Source organism: Pyrus communis, chromosome 1 (genome assembly GCF_963583255.1).
Source record: "Pyrus communis chromosome 1, drPyrComm1.1, whole genome shotgun sequence".
Taxonomy (NCBI): domain Eukaryota; kingdom Viridiplantae; phylum Streptophyta; class Magnoliopsida; order Rosales; family Rosaceae; genus Pyrus; species Pyrus communis.
Genome location: NC_084803.1, coordinates 15,594,461 through 15,612,710, shown reverse-complemented (window position 1 = coordinate 15,612,710; position 18,250 = coordinate 15,594,461). Strand labels below are relative to the sequence as shown.

The following is an 18,250-nucleotide window of genomic DNA, read 5'->3' as shown; positions in this document are numbered from 1 at the left end:
GAGAACAAACTTACAAATGCATTAGATAACATAATAATATCGTTTCCTAACATTTTATTAGGTCATCTAAGAATAAAAGAATATAAACACTACTTGATTTCTTACGTTTTAACATACAAATTAAGAACCGACGCATAATGAAAATGATTTATAAAAGTCTTCGAACTCAAATTAAAAACGAACACGTATATGAAAGTAACTCGTAAAAACAACTAAATGAAAAGTTTCTACATTCATGTTAACTTCTTATTTGTATTTAAGGACAAAAAAATTCATCATATATAAGTATTTTTAAAGTGTGAAATTGTTATTGACGGGCAAAGCGTGTAACTTAATTTTGAAGGTATTATGAGTATAATGTTAAGTAGTGACTAGTGAGGTGGATCACAAATCCTATGTTCTAGAGGATGAACCATCAAAGTCAAATTACATGTGCACACTCATATTATGTATAATTGTATTAGTTTATAATTTGTATTAGTTCCATACTTCCTATTAATTTTTTAAAGCCGCCCTCAACACCTTAATCTTGTCGTAAAAGAAATGTTATAGGCAGCTACCCCTACTCCCCCCAAAAAACTTATTATTACTGAGATATTGTTGTTTTTATCCCCCGACAAGTTGGGTTGCAACTTACAACAACTTTAAGCCACTTAATAATTTAAATGGTGATTAGCGCCTAATTACCATCTGATTATCATTTGATGTGGGGTTTTCCTTAGCATCAAAAGATAATTGGAGGTCAGATTAGGTGAATCGATACTTCGGATGCAGGGTTAAATGTTTAAATTTATATTGGCTTTTTAGCTAAAATGGTCTTTAAGATTGTCATAACTCCTCACTATGGTCCTTTAAATTTAAAATCGATTGAAGTGATCCCTAAGTTTGTCCACCGTCAATTATTTTGGTTCTTCTGTGAAAAATCTCCGTTAAATAATATCAAAATGATAAAAATACCCTCAATTTAATAAACAATGGGCCAAAATGATTTGATAAAATTTAAAGGTATATTTTTTTCATTTTGGTACTTATTTAACAAAGATTTTTCACGGAATGACCAAAATAATTGATGGTGAACAAACTCAAGGATCACTTCTATCGATTTCATATTTTAAGGATCAAAGTAAGTAGTTATGACAATCTCAAATATCATTTATATTAAATTTACTTTTTTAACGGACTTAAAACTAACTGAAAGATAGAGAAATTTAGAACTGAGACTTCCAAAATAGGGTTAAATGATGGTGTATATAGGACACTATTTCTCCTTAAGTAACTTTAATTAAGGACTTTGACCCCTGCAGATTACAAAGTTTATTCCAAATCATTTGTACCAACTAAATAAGAAACATGATGACAGTTGACAAACTGAAAGAACGTTGGGAGACTCTCAATCAGAATTCTGGAAGAAATTTCTGGGACCACTTTTACATGTTCAGTGAAAGGGAACTGGATCCTCTCATGAGCTAAGGATGGGATCCTCATGAGCAGCCCATCCAAACCGTTCAAACTTAATCCAACGGCTGCAATTATTATAATTTTTAAAGAAGCACCCCGTTTGGAACCGTTAAATCAAAATCCAACGGTCCGAATAAGCTGCTCAAGAGGATCCCCATCTTGATCTCAGGAGAGGATCCAGTTCCAAGTGAAAGTGTCCTCAGTTTCTAACATTCAGCCAATGGAATAAACCCTAGGTGGGTGAAGCCTAAACTTCACTCACTCATATTATCTTTAAATTTGGTGAATTTCATTGGTAGAGACATCCATAGTATAAAAATCGAATCCTTGACTATGATTTCGTGTATTGTCATCTTTTTTTACTTTGTTGGAAGAGATTCTGAGTTCAAATCTTACGAATCTCAAACGTTGGATTAAAGAAAACAGAACAGGTTATGATCAAACTTGCATCCAAAATCCTATGTTCGATTCTCTTTCTCCAATATTGACAGTATCAAAACAAAAACAAATCTTTCATTTTGTGTTAAACTCGCTTAGATTGTCTTTCCATTTGGTGAATTTCATTGGTAGACAATTATTGTATTAATAAAGGCTTTTTAACCAAAATGGTCCATGAGATTTGCCTAAATCCTCATTTTGGTATCTGAGATTTGAATCAATAGAAATGGTCTCTGATATTGTCCACCATCAATCATTTTGGTCTTTTGGAGAAAAATTATGTTAAATAAGGATCAAAATGACAAAATTACCCTCAATATAATAACCAATAGGCCAAAATGATTTGATATAAATTGAGGGTATTTTTATCATTTTATCCTTATTTTATGGAGAATTTTCGTGGAATGACTAAAATGATTGATTGTAGACAAAGTTAGGGACTAATTCTATCGATTTTAAATCTCAGGGACCAAAGTAAGGAGTTATGCAAATCTCAGAGACCATTTTAGCTAAAAAACCATTAATAAATTATGATCTACTTTAGTTATGAGTTCAAATCTTACAAATCTCAAATGTTGAATTAAAGAAAATATAAAGAAAAAAAGACGAATTAAAATCAATCCTGGAGTCGAAGTTTTGTGCTCGATTCTCCATTCGCTATCGCTTGTAACAAAACAAAAAGAGTACCATATTCAGTTGATAAGGTTCCTTTAGTAGCATGAGCCTTGTGGACCCTGGCTAACCCTCATAATGTAATTCTCAAATAGCTGTGTAATGGAAGCACCATAAAATGTTCACTTCAATGTCTGCTTCTGCCTTAAACAACTGGATGGGTTGCCCTAGATCCAAAAAGCACCACCAGAGCCAGCAGTCAGAATTTGGGTAAAAGCACTATTGAAAAAAGCAGATTTTAGAGAGATGTGGCATTGATGCTCTGGATGATGAAGGAATAAAAACCACTCACAAGAACTTCCCACTCACTACGCAATTGCGTTAAGCAGAATGTGCTGTGACTCAAGAAACCAGTACATTTTATAATCCCACCCACTCCAACAGCTCGCTCTCTCTCTCTCTCTCTCTCTCTCTCTCTCTAAGTCTGCATGATTTTGTTAAGTTTCTTGTGAGAGTGCTCATGAATGTTCAGCAATGGCAACTCCTCTAGGAAAAGTGTTCAATAAAATTTCAGGTTTTGCCACACCTTGGAGAAAGAACAGTACTACAACTCCTCAGGGCAGAAGAATCTTTCATAGGGATGTTGAAAGAGACCAGTTCCAATATGGAAATGCTCACTGCCTCTCCTCCTACTACAGTGTCTTTGTCGCCCGCCTCGCCATCATGGTTAGTACAAATCAGTCACATGATTTTGAAAACATGATCAATATGTAAAGCTTGATGTTAGTTAGAAGGACAGCGCCATTCACTTCTTCGTTTCGTTGAGAAACTTTGTTTATTACCTGCAAATTACAGTTTGACATAGGTACATAAATTATTTTGTTTGCACTTTTAATGCGTAAAACTGTGATTTGCAAGGCGGAGGAGCAACTTAGCATACTGATTACAGCCTTACAATACTGATGAGTTTTAATGCAGGTTATGCTAGCCATTTTGATAGGGCTACTTACCATACTGACATGGCATTTCACAAGGATCTACACTGCAAAATCTCTAAGCAACTTAGCGTACGGGCTTCGCTACGAACTTCTGCAACGTCCAATTTTAAGGATGTGGAACATCTTGAATTCCACAGCTGAGATAACAGCAGCACAGGTTAAGCTCTCGGAGTATGTGATCAAACGGAACAGCAACCCTACTAGTCAAGCAGAACAAGTTGAGGTTGATTAATTGTTACGCCATTTTTCGTGTTCTTGTAAATTTGATTCAAGACTGTTCAGCAATGTTCTTGATTTGATACATTTTTCCTACTCTTAGCAGCTATATGAATCGATGAGGGCTGTGACGTGGGCAATGTTTGTGAGTCGGAAGGCTCTGAATGCAATCACTATAAATTACAGAAATGGTTTTGTCCAGGCATTCCACAGAGACCACAGGAGCAACAACACATACTACATCTACTCTGATATCGCAAACTATTCGATCAGCGCAAGTGGTGTGTACGATGCTAATATGCTGTCAACACATCAGGAGTGGAGTGATCAGTCCATACACGGCAACATTTCTGCAAAATGGTACCGCGAGCCACTTGATCCAGTCACAGGGGAGAAGACAGGGAAAGCAACCCAAATTCAGCCGGATGACCTCATCAACATTGCAGGGCTGTCACAAGTGCCGGATGGTGTGGCAACGTGGCACGTGGCAGTGAGCAAGTACTCGGATTCACCACTGCTTTCAGCTGCGCTGGCAGTTTCTGACCCTTCAAATAAAAGCATAGTGGCAGTTGTGGGTGTTACTACAGCTCTGTACAGTGTAGGGCAGCTGATGAAAGAGCTTGTAGAGTTTCACAGTGGACATATTTATTTAACTTCTCAGGAAGGTTACTTGCTTGCTACGTCAACAAATGCTCCTCTTTTGAGGAACTCGACGAGAGGCCCTAGGCTCATGATGGCTGTTGATTCTGAGGATCACATCATACACGCAGGAGCGGAGTGGTTACAGCAAGCCTATGGTGACAATTTTCCTCCTAGTCATGAGATTCATGTTGAGAATGCCAGGCTTGGAAACCAGCAGTATTACATCGACTCGTTTTTTCTGAAGTTAAAGAAACTTCCTCTGGTAAGCTTTTTCCAAACACCAACTGTTTTCATCTTGTATTTAACCACCTGGATGGACAATTTGTTAGGGGTTTTATCACAAAAGGCGTCAGTGATATTAGTAGCGTAACTACTCACTTATATACTGTATTTTAATTTGTCAAGTTTCCAATGTGGGATTATGAAGAATACAGTTCTCTAGAACATTTAAGAAATAAACTATATCATTACGCTTTGTGCAGGTAGGAGTTATCATCATTCCGAGAAAATATATAATGGGAAAGGTAGACGAAAGAGCGTTGAAAACGTTGGTTATACTGATATCTGCATCCTTATGCATTCTGGTGATTGGATGTGTTTGTATTTTCATACTCACAAATGGAGTTTCAAAGGAAATGAAACTGAGGGCAGAGCTGATAAGTCACCTTGATGCAAGAAGAAGGGCCGAGGCATCTAGCAACTACAAAAGCCAATTCCTAGCCAATATGAGGTAGAATCGAGATTTCATTACACGCCAATCACATTAATTCCATGTTTAGTTACAAGCCCACGCTATCTTGGCCTCGGCAGTAACCCTGCCCCCATGCGCCCGAGTTTGATCCCCCTCTCTATAGTTAGAGTAGTTTAAAATATTGCCTTGTGGGCTAATTCAACTGTATGTCACTTTGTTGTATTGCAGTCATGAACTGAGGACGCCAATGGCGGCAGTGATTGGGCTGCTGGACATTCTGATCAGTGATGATTGCCTTACAAATGAACAATACTCCACAGTTACTCAGATCAGAAAATGCTCGACCGCTCTACTTCGGCTTCTCAACAACATATTGGATCTCAGCAAGGTGAGACATAAAGACATCGCACCGTTTAACCATAAAAGAAACTAATGACTGGCTAATATGAAAGAAAAAATTGATGCTGGAATATGTTGCAGGTTGAATCTGGAAAACTGGTGTTGGAAGAAGCCGAGTTTGATCTGGGAAGAGAACTCGAGGGGCTGTTCGACATGTTCTCCGTGCAGTGCAATAAGCACAATGTGGAGACTGTTTTAGATCTCTCTGGTATTACTTAAACAGAAATGCTTAGTATTTGATTACCAGTCATTCTATTTTTTTCGTGAAAATTTTATTTGATCGATCTTTTATTTTTCAGATGATATGCCGAAATTAGTTCGAGGGGACTCTGCAAGAGTTGTTCAAATATTTGCTAATCTAATCAGCAACTCTATCAAGTTCACTACATGTAAGTAAAACTTCCATACTATACCGATTTTGCTTAGCTCTGTTTTATACAACCTTTGTTGTATTTTGTATGAAGAATTGCGACAAATGTTTGCAGCGGGTCACGTTATACTTAGAGGATCATGTGAGAACTTGAACACTTCCGGTGCTACCAGAAGAGTCCTTGATCCGAAAAATTTGCCACCGTCTCATAAGGCAAAGCTGAAGCAAGGCAACCATGTTAAAAATGCTCCCAAGAAAGACAATAACAAAATGGTTCTTTGGTTCGAAGTTGATGACACTGGTTGCGGTATGCAACGGAGAACCTTATTTCAAGCACACACAAAAACTCACTCGGAAAACGTTTTTTCCCATAAAAACTTGCGTCATTTATCTGTTTACTATATTTTCCAGGAATTGATCCGAGTAAATGGGAATCTGTTTTTGAAAGCTTTGAGCAAGCTGATCCCTCAACAACTCGAACGTAAGTAAATCAAGCAACTTCCACTGTCCTGTGGTTTTTCCCGGCATGCTTATCTCTGTTATCTTGTTTTTCAGACATGGTGGAACTGGACTTGGACTGTGCATTGTTCGAACATTGGTGAGTTAACAATTTCTAAATATGTAGAGTAGTCATGAATGTCAAAGTAAATTACATTTCATAATCACATTCCACGAACACCTAAACACAAAGATTATCCGAGTTTTGTGTAAGTTATGACCTTTGAACAATCACATTATCAGCTGCAAGCTTGAAAACTTTCCAGTTGTAATCAGTTTTCACTCGGACATGCAACAATGTTATGCTATTCTGCATCTTCTCCATGTTTCCCTTTTACTCTTCAAATAATTGTATACCGGTGATGGCAGGTTAACAAGATGGGTGGAGAAATCAAGGTTGTGAAGAAGGATGGGCAGGGTACTTTAATGCAATTTCACTTGGTTCTCAATACGCCTGCAGATGGCACGGAGCAACATTGTCAAGTAGATTTTGCAAAGCAAAATGTAGTGGTAAGTTAACTTTCTTTTTCGATTTTCAGGTTATCCGAAACCAGAAACTGAGACGTTTATATGGATTTCTTGTATTCGGTTTCTTGTACTTATGTACTAATAATGATTGAATGTGAATGCAGGTGCTCCTTGCACTACACGGCAGCATGGGGAGACTGATTATGTCCCAGTGGTTACGGAAAAATGGAGTGTTCACTTTGGCAACATCTGAGTGGAATGAACTGACACAAATTCTTCGAGAACTCTTCCATAGCAGGAATTCATCTCTTAAAAACAGCTTTGAAACACAGTATTCGCTGAGTGAATCTCTGAGAGGTGAAATACGAAACACATATGACATGAGGAACCCAGCTTTTCTCATGGTTGTCGATATAGGGCTGCTTGACTTGAGCACAGATATATGGAAGGAACAGCTTAACTTCCTTGACAAGTACTCGGGCAAAGCAAAGTTTGCATGGATACTGAATCATGATACATCCAACGCCGTGAAGATGGAGCTCCGAAGAAAAGGGTATATTTTGATGGTTAATAAACCGCTGTACAAGGCGAAAATGGTTCATATTTTGGAAGCTGTGATGAAAGAGAGAAATGTTGAATCACAGAGTAGAAATGCAAATGGTTTGAGAACTACCACGAAAGAAGGTGACTTGCATGAATGCCTTGAGATTGATTCTACTCACTTCGATGTTGTCTTCAGCTCTGATGATTCTGATATATCCGAAAAGAACAACTCTAATTCTGAAAACACCTTTCATGTCGAAGAAAAACAAAGAGACGGGATCATGAAACCTAGTTCATCGCAGTACCAGGAGGTTAACAGCTGCTTAGTTGAACTCACGCGCGTGTGCTCGAAAAACAATAATTCGAGGAAAGAAGACATGGAAGACAGAGAACATAAAGTAATGAGCAGTACTAGTCAAGCATCCCATGCAACAGAACCTCAATGTGAAAACTCAAAATTTAAAGAACAAAGTTCGATCACCAGCAGTTCTAAAGAGAATGGTAGTTCGTATACAAGTAGGGCGACGAATCAACAAAAATCTCTTGAAGGCGTGCGCATTCTTCTTGCAGAAGATACACCGGTACTGCAGAAAGTTGCAACTATAATGCTCGAAAAAATGGGGGCTACTGTGATTGCTGTGGCTGATGGACTGCAGGCAGTAGATGCTCTGAACTGTATGATCACTGCAGAAGATCGTAGAAGCGAATTTCACTCAAAAGACGGAGATACGAATTCGGATAATCAAAGTTGGGGTTTCCGTCCATTCGACTTGATTCTAATGGATTGTCAGGTAAGAATCAGAACTCGAAAAACAATTCATATCTATTTTTCTTAAGCTCTTAAAATCTCGTTTTTTCGGCATTACATTATTCATGATGGAAGAATTACATATAGAAAAAGAAAACGGAGTTAACATTTCAAAGGACTAAACCCTACTACTTCCTAAACCCTATACAAATCCAGCGCGCTGTAAATATAACAATTTGTTTCTTAAACATACATCACGTCGTGTCATGATTCATGAAGTTGATGAACTTGTGTGTGTTTATGTGAACCAGATGCCGAAGATGGACGGTTATGAAGCAACGAAAGCAATCAGGAAATCGGAGGAGGGAACGGATTCACACATTCCGATCGTTGCCCTAACGGCTCATGCAATGTCATCAGATGAAGCAAAGTGCTTGGAGGTGGGGATGGATGCTTATTTAACAAAGCCAATTGACTACAAGTTGATGGTGTCTACCATTCTTTCACTCACTAGAACAACAGCCTAATTAACTTTTCAACATATCAGGCGAAAATGTAAGCAAATTTTGGCAAAGTTTGCTTAGGCAGACAGATAACCTGTAAATTAGAGATGTATAATCCACTTGTCCTACTAAGTACGCAGACTAAAATGTCACATATGCCCCAATAGCTTCTTGTGTTTTGCTTGTTTGGCTCTGAGAATATGAGAAGAGCAAGGTCTTCTTTTGCTAAATCCTACCCAACAGAAAGAAAAGAGCATTTTGCAGGCTAATTAGGCCAAAGTTAATTACATTTTGCAGAGTAAGTAGGCCAAAGTTCACCCAAATCTGGCGAAGCTACCTGAGAGGGTATAGGATCAATTCAAAAACCGAACCATAAACCGAATGTGTAAAACCGAACCGAACTAAAATTGGTTGGTTCGGTTTTGGTTTTCGTAGTTCGGAAAACAACTTGAACTGAACTGAATTAAAAATATACTAATTTTATTTGTTTATTTATTTATGTTGGGTATTTAATTGTTAAGGTTTTGCGCCAAGGTAAAGCTTTCTAAGAAAGAAAAAAATCTGTGTTTTTGCACAACGTTTTTCAAGGCACAAGTTCAGAACCTAGGTTTGGGTCGATATTGTCCACAGTTGCATAGACTCAATTAATATTTTGTACTTCATGAAACAATTCCATTACCACATTTGTTCACTTCTGCATAGAAGAAAGACGATGCCGCTTGGTCAATGCAAATACCACATTTGTTCACTTCTTTTGCACAGAAGAGACGTCTATTTAAATAGTGCACGTCACAGTCTGTTTATTATCTATTTAAAAAATATCAAACTGAACTAAACTATCATTTTGAGTTAATTTTCGGTTTTGACAAAAAACCGAACCAGTTGCAACCGAACAAACCTCTTAGACCGTAACTTTCCTAAATTTCTCACAGTGCACAACCATGAATTTGTGAAATTGTATCACTGTGCACATTTTGTCTCTTTGGATAAAATACTCTATTGAGTTGATGAGTTTACACAGTAGTTCCTATAAGGATCACACATTCACTATATTATCAGCTTGATGAATGATCAAGCAATCAATCAGACTCAAAACATAAATTAGTATAATTTGAATACCTTATAAAATGAAAAAAAATTAAGACCTAATGACCAATTTTAAAAATCATCTTAAACCTGAATGGCACGAAGAATATTTGAAAAGACTTAATTGCTCAGTAAAATTGAGAAAATGAGAATAAAATCTCGGTAAGTACTTGCGAATTGTAATAAACTTTTTCTTAACAAATTTTTTTTTAATAATAAAGTAAAATGCCCACTTTGCCCCGTGGTGAGAAGGAAAGTTAACAAGTGACTTGTGGCCTAAGTCGAGAATTGCAGAGTATAATCGTCAGTTCGTCAGTCGGAAAGACAGCTCCCCAAAGCAAAAGACACCAGCTCGCACGAAGAAGCCTAGATCAGAAGAAAGAAGACGAAGAAAGAAGCAGCAGTAGAAAGATGGCGAGGTACGACAGAGCCATTACCGTCTTCTCTCCCGACGGTCATCTCTTCCAAGTCGAGTACGCGCTCGAGGCCGTCCGTAAGGGTAACGCCGCCGTCGGCGTCCGCGGCACCGACACCATCGTTCTCGGCGTCGAGAAGAAGTCCACCGCCAAGCTCCAGGACTCCAGGTACCGAGATCACACACACACAAAGTGCTTTCTGTGCTTTGATCTAACTGAGGAAAATTGAAGTGGGCTTTAGGGTTAGGGTTAGGGTTTTTGAATCGCATCGATTTCTAATTTTTTTTTGGGTTTCAATCGCTGCAATTGGTTGAATGGTGCAATGAATTGAAATTGAAACTAATCGGTAAGTTGTTAATTGGGCCATTGCTGTTTAAGAAGAACAAAATGTCAATTTTACAGTGGAAATTCCAGTCAAATCAGTGAACAAAAGATTTTGTATGTTACTTATTTCTGAAGTATTCGGCAGCCCATTTGTTTAAAATATTGGCAGTCATGCTTGGAAATTCTAATCGAATCCGAAAAATTATTAAAAACGTAGTAGATTATTTCAGGAGACTGCATTACCAAGCCCCTTAGATTTCTGATACAAATATTTGATTTGCTACTTTGGATTCTCTACTTAGATATGAATTAAGATAGTTACTGTACAAGTTTTCAAAACAGTATCTAGGCTATGCACGGCCTATATGTACATTGGTGTCAATAAGGTTGTATAGATCTATGATCCATGCTTTGGTCATCAAAGGATGTGCCCCTTTAGTATTTGGTGCGATTTTATTTATGATGCTCCTTGCGGACTTACCCTCGACTGGAACACAAACCACATATCAGTTGTTCATTTCGGATGCAATTCAAGTCTTAATCAATTGCCTTTGAACTCTTGTCAAACAAAAATCAATTGCCTTTGAACATTATGAGTAGTTGTTAGGGAAAAGAAAGAGAGAGTGTTGTGGACTGTCTTTCTAACCATATTCTTTCTTCTGCTGTGCAGATCAGTGAGGAAGATTGTGAACCTGGATAATCACATTGCTCTAGCCTGCGCTGGTCTCAAAGCAGATGCTCGTGTGTTGATAAACAAGGCACGGATTGAATGTCAAAGCCACAGGCTTACTGTCGAGGATCCAGTGACTGTTGAGTACATAACGCGTTACATTGCTGGTCTTCAGCAAAAGTACACACAAAGTGGTGGTGTGAGACCATTTGGTCTTTCAACTTTGATTGTCGGATTCGATCCGTACACAGATTCACCATCACTATATCAGACAGATCCTTCTGGGACTTTTTCAGCATGGAAAGCAAATGCAACTGGAAGAAACTCCAATTCGATAAGGGAGTTTCTGGAGAAGAACTACAAAGAAACTTCTGGGCAAGAAACTGTAAAGCTTGCAATCCGGGCTTTGCTTGAGGTAAGTTGTTTGGGCTTCCTTTGTTTGTTGCACATAGTTTTCTGTTCTTTATGACTGATCGCAGAATGTTATTGATGTCCCAAACCCAAATTCAATTCAACGAATTAGTTTAGGACCCATCAGTTAGTTCAGTGTATCAAACTATATGTAAGTTGGGAAAGTTTCTAAATGATAATAATGGGAAGTCAATAAATTTTGTCCATCTGAGGCTATACGATGATTTGAAATGTAATATAATGGTGAATGGGACATGCAAGTGAAAATGCATAGCAATTTTTTTTAGATGCTTGTTCAGTGCATTTGTTCATATATGCAGTAATAGTGCATTCCTTTTGAAAAGGAACAAATGTATATTTGGCTCTCACATGGTAAGTGACAAGTTTGTCAATTTTTTTTCATAGACCTTAAAGCTTGATCATGTTAGAACTGCCACGACTGGCTTATTGCCAGCACTAGAAACGACACAGTGGCTTAGCATGTGAAATTTCACGAACTAAAACCGTGCCACATCTTCTGCTCAAAGTGCTTGCGGGTCCAAATAACCAAATAAAATATCTAGTGAGCCATTAAGGCATTAGAGGTGTAGATGTTTTGCATGGCTATCACTTTTACCTTGAGACTAGGGAAGAGAGCATCTCATTTGTTCTTGTGTTACTGTATGCTATAAGTTTACATTTTTGTTCCCAGGAAGTATAAATTTCAAATTGTCTAAAATCTAATTTTGAAGGTTGTCGAGAGTGGAGGGAAAAACATAGAAGTTGCTGTGATGACAAAGGATCATGGTCTGAAGCAACTTGAAGAAGCTGAAATTGATGCCATTGTTGCTGACATAGAAGCAGAGAAAGCAGCTGCTGAGGCCGCTAAGAAGGGACCACCCAGGGAGACATGATCTTACGTGTTTTCCTTTTGCAACTTTAATTTACCAGTTGTGGTCGATGGACTCCACCTTGCTGTTCTTTTGGAGTTGTACTTTGCACTTGATTTGGTTAAAACCGATGTCTACAGCTTATATCTTCAAATGGATTGAGATTTGCTTATTCAAGTTTGAATTGAGACTGTTTAAATTGTTGTCATTTAACTTTATGATTGATTTCGGCATGTATAAGGATTCAACAGCATCGTTTATTTTAGCTGCTGGACAAGAAGGGGCAGGCTGGCTGGCTCTCCGGTGTCTACCATTGAACTCTCGTTTCCAATGGTAACGAAATTGGAAATGTAGCAAACTGATGCGTCAAGATGAAGGCCTAGAGAGCTAGCCAGCCCTCCATTGCCATCAGAGTTATCAAGACTGTTATTAAAATGAACCAGACGCATTGGCATATTGAGCGTGGCACGTCGTTTGGTTTCATTTTAACTACATTCTTGATAACTTGGTACAATTACCATTTTTGACGAACTTCCTACCATAACTTGAAAGTTTGAAATTAAATTGGAGCAAATGATTCTACAGAGTCGGGATTTGATCTCCATTATAGTGGCATTTGCTCCTAGCTGCTTTAATCCCTGTGACGGGACTGATATGAAACGAGATACTAAGGTGATTGTGTCTCAAACCAAGAAGTTTGGAAAAGTGGAATGGGTGGTGATGCATGATACGTTTAGGGCAACCGTCGCCTTAACGACCTCTTCATAAACTTCTCCCTCTTTCCACCTTTGCAACCCCACCAAAATTTGACGGTTCCATACAATCGGTGGATTTCGATCCCAGATTTGATGGCTTAATTTTGCTTGTCCAAAAAAAAAAAAAAAAAAAAAAAAAACAAACAAACAAACAAATAATGACTAAAAAGAAAAGAAAATTGGCCCATGCAGGTCTCGAACCTGCGACCTTCGCGTTATTAGCACGACGCTCTAACCAGCTGAGCTAATAGGCCTCTATGTTCAGTTTGTCCTAGTTTTTAAATTTAATTATATTATTTTCTCTAACTCTGTTATTAAGGAACCGTGTTCCTTCCTGCTTTCCTTCTCTTTTCAAAACGCAGACGCAGAGCTTCCGCCATGAAAGAAGGTTACGAGGTACACTTTTCCATACTCCAAATTAATTTAATTTTTCTTTTATTTGGAAGAAATTAGTTTCAGTTTAAATTCTGATATTATTATCACGACCTTAATCTGTTCTCTCTTTCAACTAACCCTCGAATCATCACCTTAATCCAACCAAATCAAAATCAAACTTTTATTTACCTACGAACTAAACCAAATCAACTTCTTAAACCTCCCAATATCTACAAATTGGGTGGATTAAAAATCCGGAACTTGTGTTGTGTGTTTAAGGTTGAAATTTTTTATGGTCGATTCGAGAATTTACACATTGGAAAATTGTGCGATTGGGGCGCCCCCTATTCGAATTTTATGGGGAATTTATTCTGTCAAATTTCATGTTTTATATCTTGGTATTTTTTTCGATAATTCGCGATTGCATATGTTACTCCGTCTTCACTGTCTTCACGATTAGGTAAGGAACCGGGGGTGTTTGTGGGTGGGGGGGTGTTGGGGGTTGGATACGGTGAAATGGCAGCCGGAAACTGTTGAGATTAACACCGGCTTTTATGATCAAGTTTGGAAACTCCGTGAACATGTAGTCTGTTCTATAAACCTGTAGTAGATTTCACTTGTCATTGCTTTTGTTGACTGATGTGCATAAATTTGGTGTCTGAACTGAACCCTTGGTACCTTTTCAAGTTCGAATGTCTTGAATGGTTTGTGTACTGCGGGCAGAAATGGTTTGTGTCTGAACATATACATGATTTATGTTTTAGATCAACTGGCTCTTGGTGTTGCAAGTTTGATGAGATGCTTCTTAATTGCCGAAATGACTAATGTGTTCTCCATTGTCTTTGTTTTTGTAGATTGACGAGAAAAAGCAAGCTGCTGCTGATGTATTGTTTAACTATTCAAAATTTGTGATGGCGTGCATTGGAAATCGAGTTCGACCTTGTGACTTGCGGTTGCATCTGATGAAGGTAATCTAGAATTGATTGCTTTAAGTTACTCATTTGCAGTATTAGCAGTTATTTCTATATTGTTCTGACAACTATGTGAAATAAAATGAGGTCCATTGCCCCATTCGACCTGCCCTGTCGGATTCTTTCCCCGTGTTTAGATATGTTAACTTATGTTCTCCTCTTATTCTTCAGGAAGTTTCAGGTATACCAACTTCTCTGAAGAAAGATGCATCCCAGAGAGCAGCATCTCCTGATGCAATGGCCGAATCATCAAGCTCGGGTACAGCTAGACTTGATAAGACAGACAGTTTTCGGGACCGGTTGCTATAGTCTGAACTCTGAAGTAGCGGCTGCCATTTGCTTGATAGTCAAGGCCTTTGGCTATGGCTACCGCACCCTCGTTCCCGGTTGTATGTACTGATTTCTTTCTGTTATGGGAGATTTGTAATGTGATGCAGAAGTTCACCTATCCTTCGTACTTTTTCTTTTTTAAGATGCAATATGCTATGACTTGTATTTCACAAAGGAATTGGTAGTGTGTAATAGAAAATTTCGGAATTTAGTTGGAGCTGGGTGTGCTGATCATAATTTGGGCTTGGGTGAACCTGTTTTTCTCTCTTTCTAAGAAACTGGGCCCAGTGGGCCTAAGTCCTTCCGGTAGAGATTGAATTGGGCTCATAATTAGGAAAAGTTTTATCCGGGTCGGATCTGGAGCAACATTATATCAAATAACCAAAAAAATTGTTCCTATTTTGTTTTTTTATTTTTTTTTTTATGAATCAGTTGATACTCTTAGAAAAGCAAAACTTCAACAAATGGTTAGATATTTTTTTTAGTAGAAAGATAATGTTGGTTCAATAGGTAGTTGTTAAAGAAGGAGAATTTGTGAACTTGCACCGGAATGTTTAGACATGATTATTTTTTTTTGTCATTGCAGTTTTCGTGCAAATGCTTACATTTATAAAACCCAAACAAATGTCTAAACACCAAGACAAAATTAAACGAGGGTAAAATGGTAAACTAAAAAATTCATAATTCTCTCATTTTATACTCTTAGAAAAACAAATAAAAAGAACATAATTTTAAAAAAGTCACTTGGCACCCACGTGAGCGTGGCTGGAGATCGATTTCATGCGGGTAAATAGTTATGTATACATTGTTGAACTTGAATATGTAATTAAAACTTAAAAGTGTATCAAAAATTTTAAAATCTAGACATACAAGCTCACTCATCCACAAAAGGAAAAGAAAAAAAAAATCTAAAAACCCCACCCAAATTTATGTACAAAAAGAAAGAACCCCAACTTTTCTTGCAAAGTTATAATTTTATTTCTTTACGAATTTTGGCACCTTTATTAATTATTATCATATCTGTCATATTACGGAAGTACCCCCAAAGGACCAACCCCCAAGTAGATCCGAAATTTGGAAATTAAATAAATAAATAAGCAAACTTGGACAACGGTGTGGATACGCGCATACGATCATTTTCCCCTCCATTATACAAACACACCCCCAAACGGCTAGTTAGTAGAACGGTAAACCCCAACGGTCATAATTTCAAATCCCTATATTTTTCTCAAATTACCCCACCAAATCACACCGATTCCTGCACTCTTCCCTTCTCTCTCTCCCTCCATTCTTCTTCTCTCCTCAGAGACTTTCTCTCTCCTAAATCCAAAGCCTTCCACATATCTGCTTCTTCATCTTTTGATTTCGCTTCAATTGTGAGATCAAATCGTTCAAAATTCAAAGATGTTGCAAGATATGTGGAATGCTCCGCCTGGTTTCAGACCCACCAAGTCTGCTCCTTCCTCTCCGGCCAAGCCTCTCGGAATTTCGAGGACTCATTCCGTCGGAACTGAGTCATTTCACGTAACTCACAAAGTTCCGGTAGGCGACACTCCTTATGTCAGAGCCAAGAATGTTCAGGTAAATAAATCCTCTGGGTCCTTTACAAAATTTGGTTTTTAAAACTTGAATTTTTCTGGTTTTGAGTTTTGGGTCGTGTTTTGATTGATGGGTTTTCTGGTTTTTCAATTTCGAAATTTGAATAGCTGGTGGAGAAGGATCCGGAGAAGGCAATCCCGCTGTTTTGGGCAGCCATTAATTCTGGGGACAGAGTGGATAGTGCTTTGAAGGACATGGCGATTGTGATGAAGCAACAGAGCCGGGCAGAAGAAGCGATTGAGGCCATCAAGTCATTGAGACACCGGTGTTCGGATCAAGCTCAGGAGTCTCTTGACAACATTCTTCTGGATCTTTACAAGGTACTTTTTTTTCGAAAAACCCCGAATAAAATTTCATTAAGTTTTTAATCTTTACAATTTACTGATAATTTGATTGACTTAATTTTAATAGAGATGTGGGAGATTGGATGACCAAATATCACTTTTGAGGCACAAGTTGTACTTGATTCAAAAAGGGATGGCTTTCAACGGAAAGCGCACGAAAACCGCCAGATCTCAGGGGAAGAAATTCCAGGTCTCTGTGGAACAAGAAGCCACTAGATTACTGGTGAGATTACAATCCAAAACCAAAACCAAGTATTTGTTTTAATTCTACTTCGAAATTACTGGAAGATAGTACTAATTAACTTTATGTGCGTCTCAGGGGAACTTGGGTTGGGCTTTGATGCAGCAGAACAACTACATTGAAGCAGAAGATGCTTATCGCCGAGCACTGACAATTGCGCCGGATAACAACAAGATGTGCAACCTCGGAATATGCCTAATGAAGCAAGGAAGAATCTCTGAGGCTAAAGAGAATCTCCGCCGCGTTAAGCCGGCAGTTGCAGATGGTCCAAGAGGGACAGATTCCCATCTCAAGGCCTATGAGAGGGCTCAGCAGATGCTCAAAGATCTTGAGTCCGAGATGATGAACAAGGGCGGGGATCGCGTTGAGCAGAGCAGGCTTTTTGATGCTTTTTTGGGTTCGTCATCGATTTGGCAGCCTCAGCCTTGCAGAGACCACCACCACACAAGTTTGCCAACAACAACAGATTCTGTGAAATCTCAACCCGATGAGTTTGCTGATGAGAATATCAATTCCAACTTTTTCGCAAACCCGAAGATGGGACTTCCTCAGCATAAAACTATCAATCAAGTCCCTCAACCAAACTCACTTAATGTTGCTGCAAAGCCTTACTTCTCAAAGTCCATTTCAGCCCGCCCAACCGCCACTCAATTTGCTGAGACCCTTAAGAGGACAAGGTCCGGGAATGCTGCGACTTCAATGAGAGTGACAGAGGCGATTGAGATCCCTAAACCTGTTGTGGATTTGGTCGTACCAGAGAACAAAACCAGAAGAAGGCTCTCTCTTGAAGAAACAGGGAATGAGTTGACAGGATTGTTGCCCGACAACAAGGACTTCGAAGAGGCTATCATCGCCGCGGTCATTGACCCGAAAAATGAGGCTGGGAAGGCGGTTGGAATCAGTAACTGTTCCGGGATGTTTCCGAAGAAGGTTGAGAAGAGGCTCAGGGTTTTTCAGGATATTACACTGTCTCTAAGTCCAAGGGCCTAAACTAACTATAATTGCTTACCTTAATTACCTTAATTCTTCTAATCCGAGGAGTTAAATAGTGTTCTTTTCGTCTGGAGATGAACTTGTTCTCCCCTTTAATAATCCACTCTGCAGAAGCTGATTACTCTATGTATTCATTCATATAAGCCAAGTCTTTCAACAGAATAACGAAGGCTCATTTTCTTCAAATCTCAATCATTTTTGTTTAAGTTTTCGTACTTCCTGTTGCTATTTTTCGCTAAAAAACTCACCACAATGCTTATTCTATGCAACAATTGTCACGCA

At 38.4% G+C, this 18,250-nt stretch overlaps 3 protein-coding genes and 1 non-coding gene across 4 annotated transcripts; 3 read left to right on the top strand and 1 right to left on the bottom strand.

Moving 5' to 3' along the window:
• The first annotated feature begins 2,724 nt into the window (after positions 1 to 2,724).
• Positions 2,725 to 8,814, top strand: LOC137742959 (histidine kinase 1-like). Its single transcript, XM_068482892.1, has 13 exons — positions 2,725 to 3,234; positions 3,487 to 3,729; positions 3,829 to 4,626; positions 4,847 to 5,094; positions 5,284 to 5,443; positions 5,536 to 5,662; positions 5,754 to 5,843; positions 5,940 to 6,131; positions 6,236 to 6,305; positions 6,380 to 6,422; positions 6,692 to 6,832; positions 6,955 to 8,124; positions 8,393 to 8,814. The coding sequence occupies exons 1-13, from the start codon at positions 3,043 to 3,045 to the stop codon at positions 8,606 to 8,608; spliced, it is 3,690 nt and encodes a 1,229-aa protein (XP_068338993.1). The 5' UTR covers positions 2,725 to 3,042; the 3' UTR covers positions 8,609 to 8,814.
• A 1,136-nt stretch (positions 8,815 to 9,950) lies between these two features.
• Positions 9,951 to 12,532, top strand: LOC137734830 (proteasome subunit alpha type-7). Its single transcript, XM_068474126.1, has 3 exons — positions 9,951 to 10,254; positions 11,081 to 11,495; positions 12,223 to 12,532. The coding sequence occupies exons 1-3, from the start codon at positions 10,082 to 10,084 to the stop codon at positions 12,382 to 12,384; spliced, it is 750 nt and encodes a 249-aa protein (XP_068330227.1). The 5' UTR covers positions 9,951 to 10,081; the 3' UTR covers positions 12,385 to 12,532.
• Positions 12,533 to 13,295: 763 nt separating this feature from the next.
• On the bottom strand, positions 13,296 to 13,369 carry TRNAI-AAU (transfer RNA isoleucine (anticodon AAU)). Its single transcript has one exon. It is a non-coding gene; the product is annotated as a tRNA-Ile (tRNA).
• A 2,688-nt stretch (positions 13,370 to 16,057) lies between these two features.
• On the top strand, positions 16,058 to 18,143 carry LOC137714775 (protein POLLENLESS 3-LIKE 2-like). Its single transcript, XM_068453919.1, has 4 exons — positions 16,058 to 16,372; positions 16,498 to 16,710; positions 16,802 to 16,957; positions 17,054 to 18,143. The coding sequence occupies exons 1-4, from the start codon at positions 16,196 to 16,198 to the stop codon at positions 17,963 to 17,965; spliced, it is 1,458 nt and encodes a 485-aa protein (XP_068310020.1). The 5' UTR covers positions 16,058 to 16,195; the 3' UTR covers positions 17,966 to 18,143.
• The last annotated feature ends 107 nt before the right edge of the window (positions 18,144 to 18,250 follow it).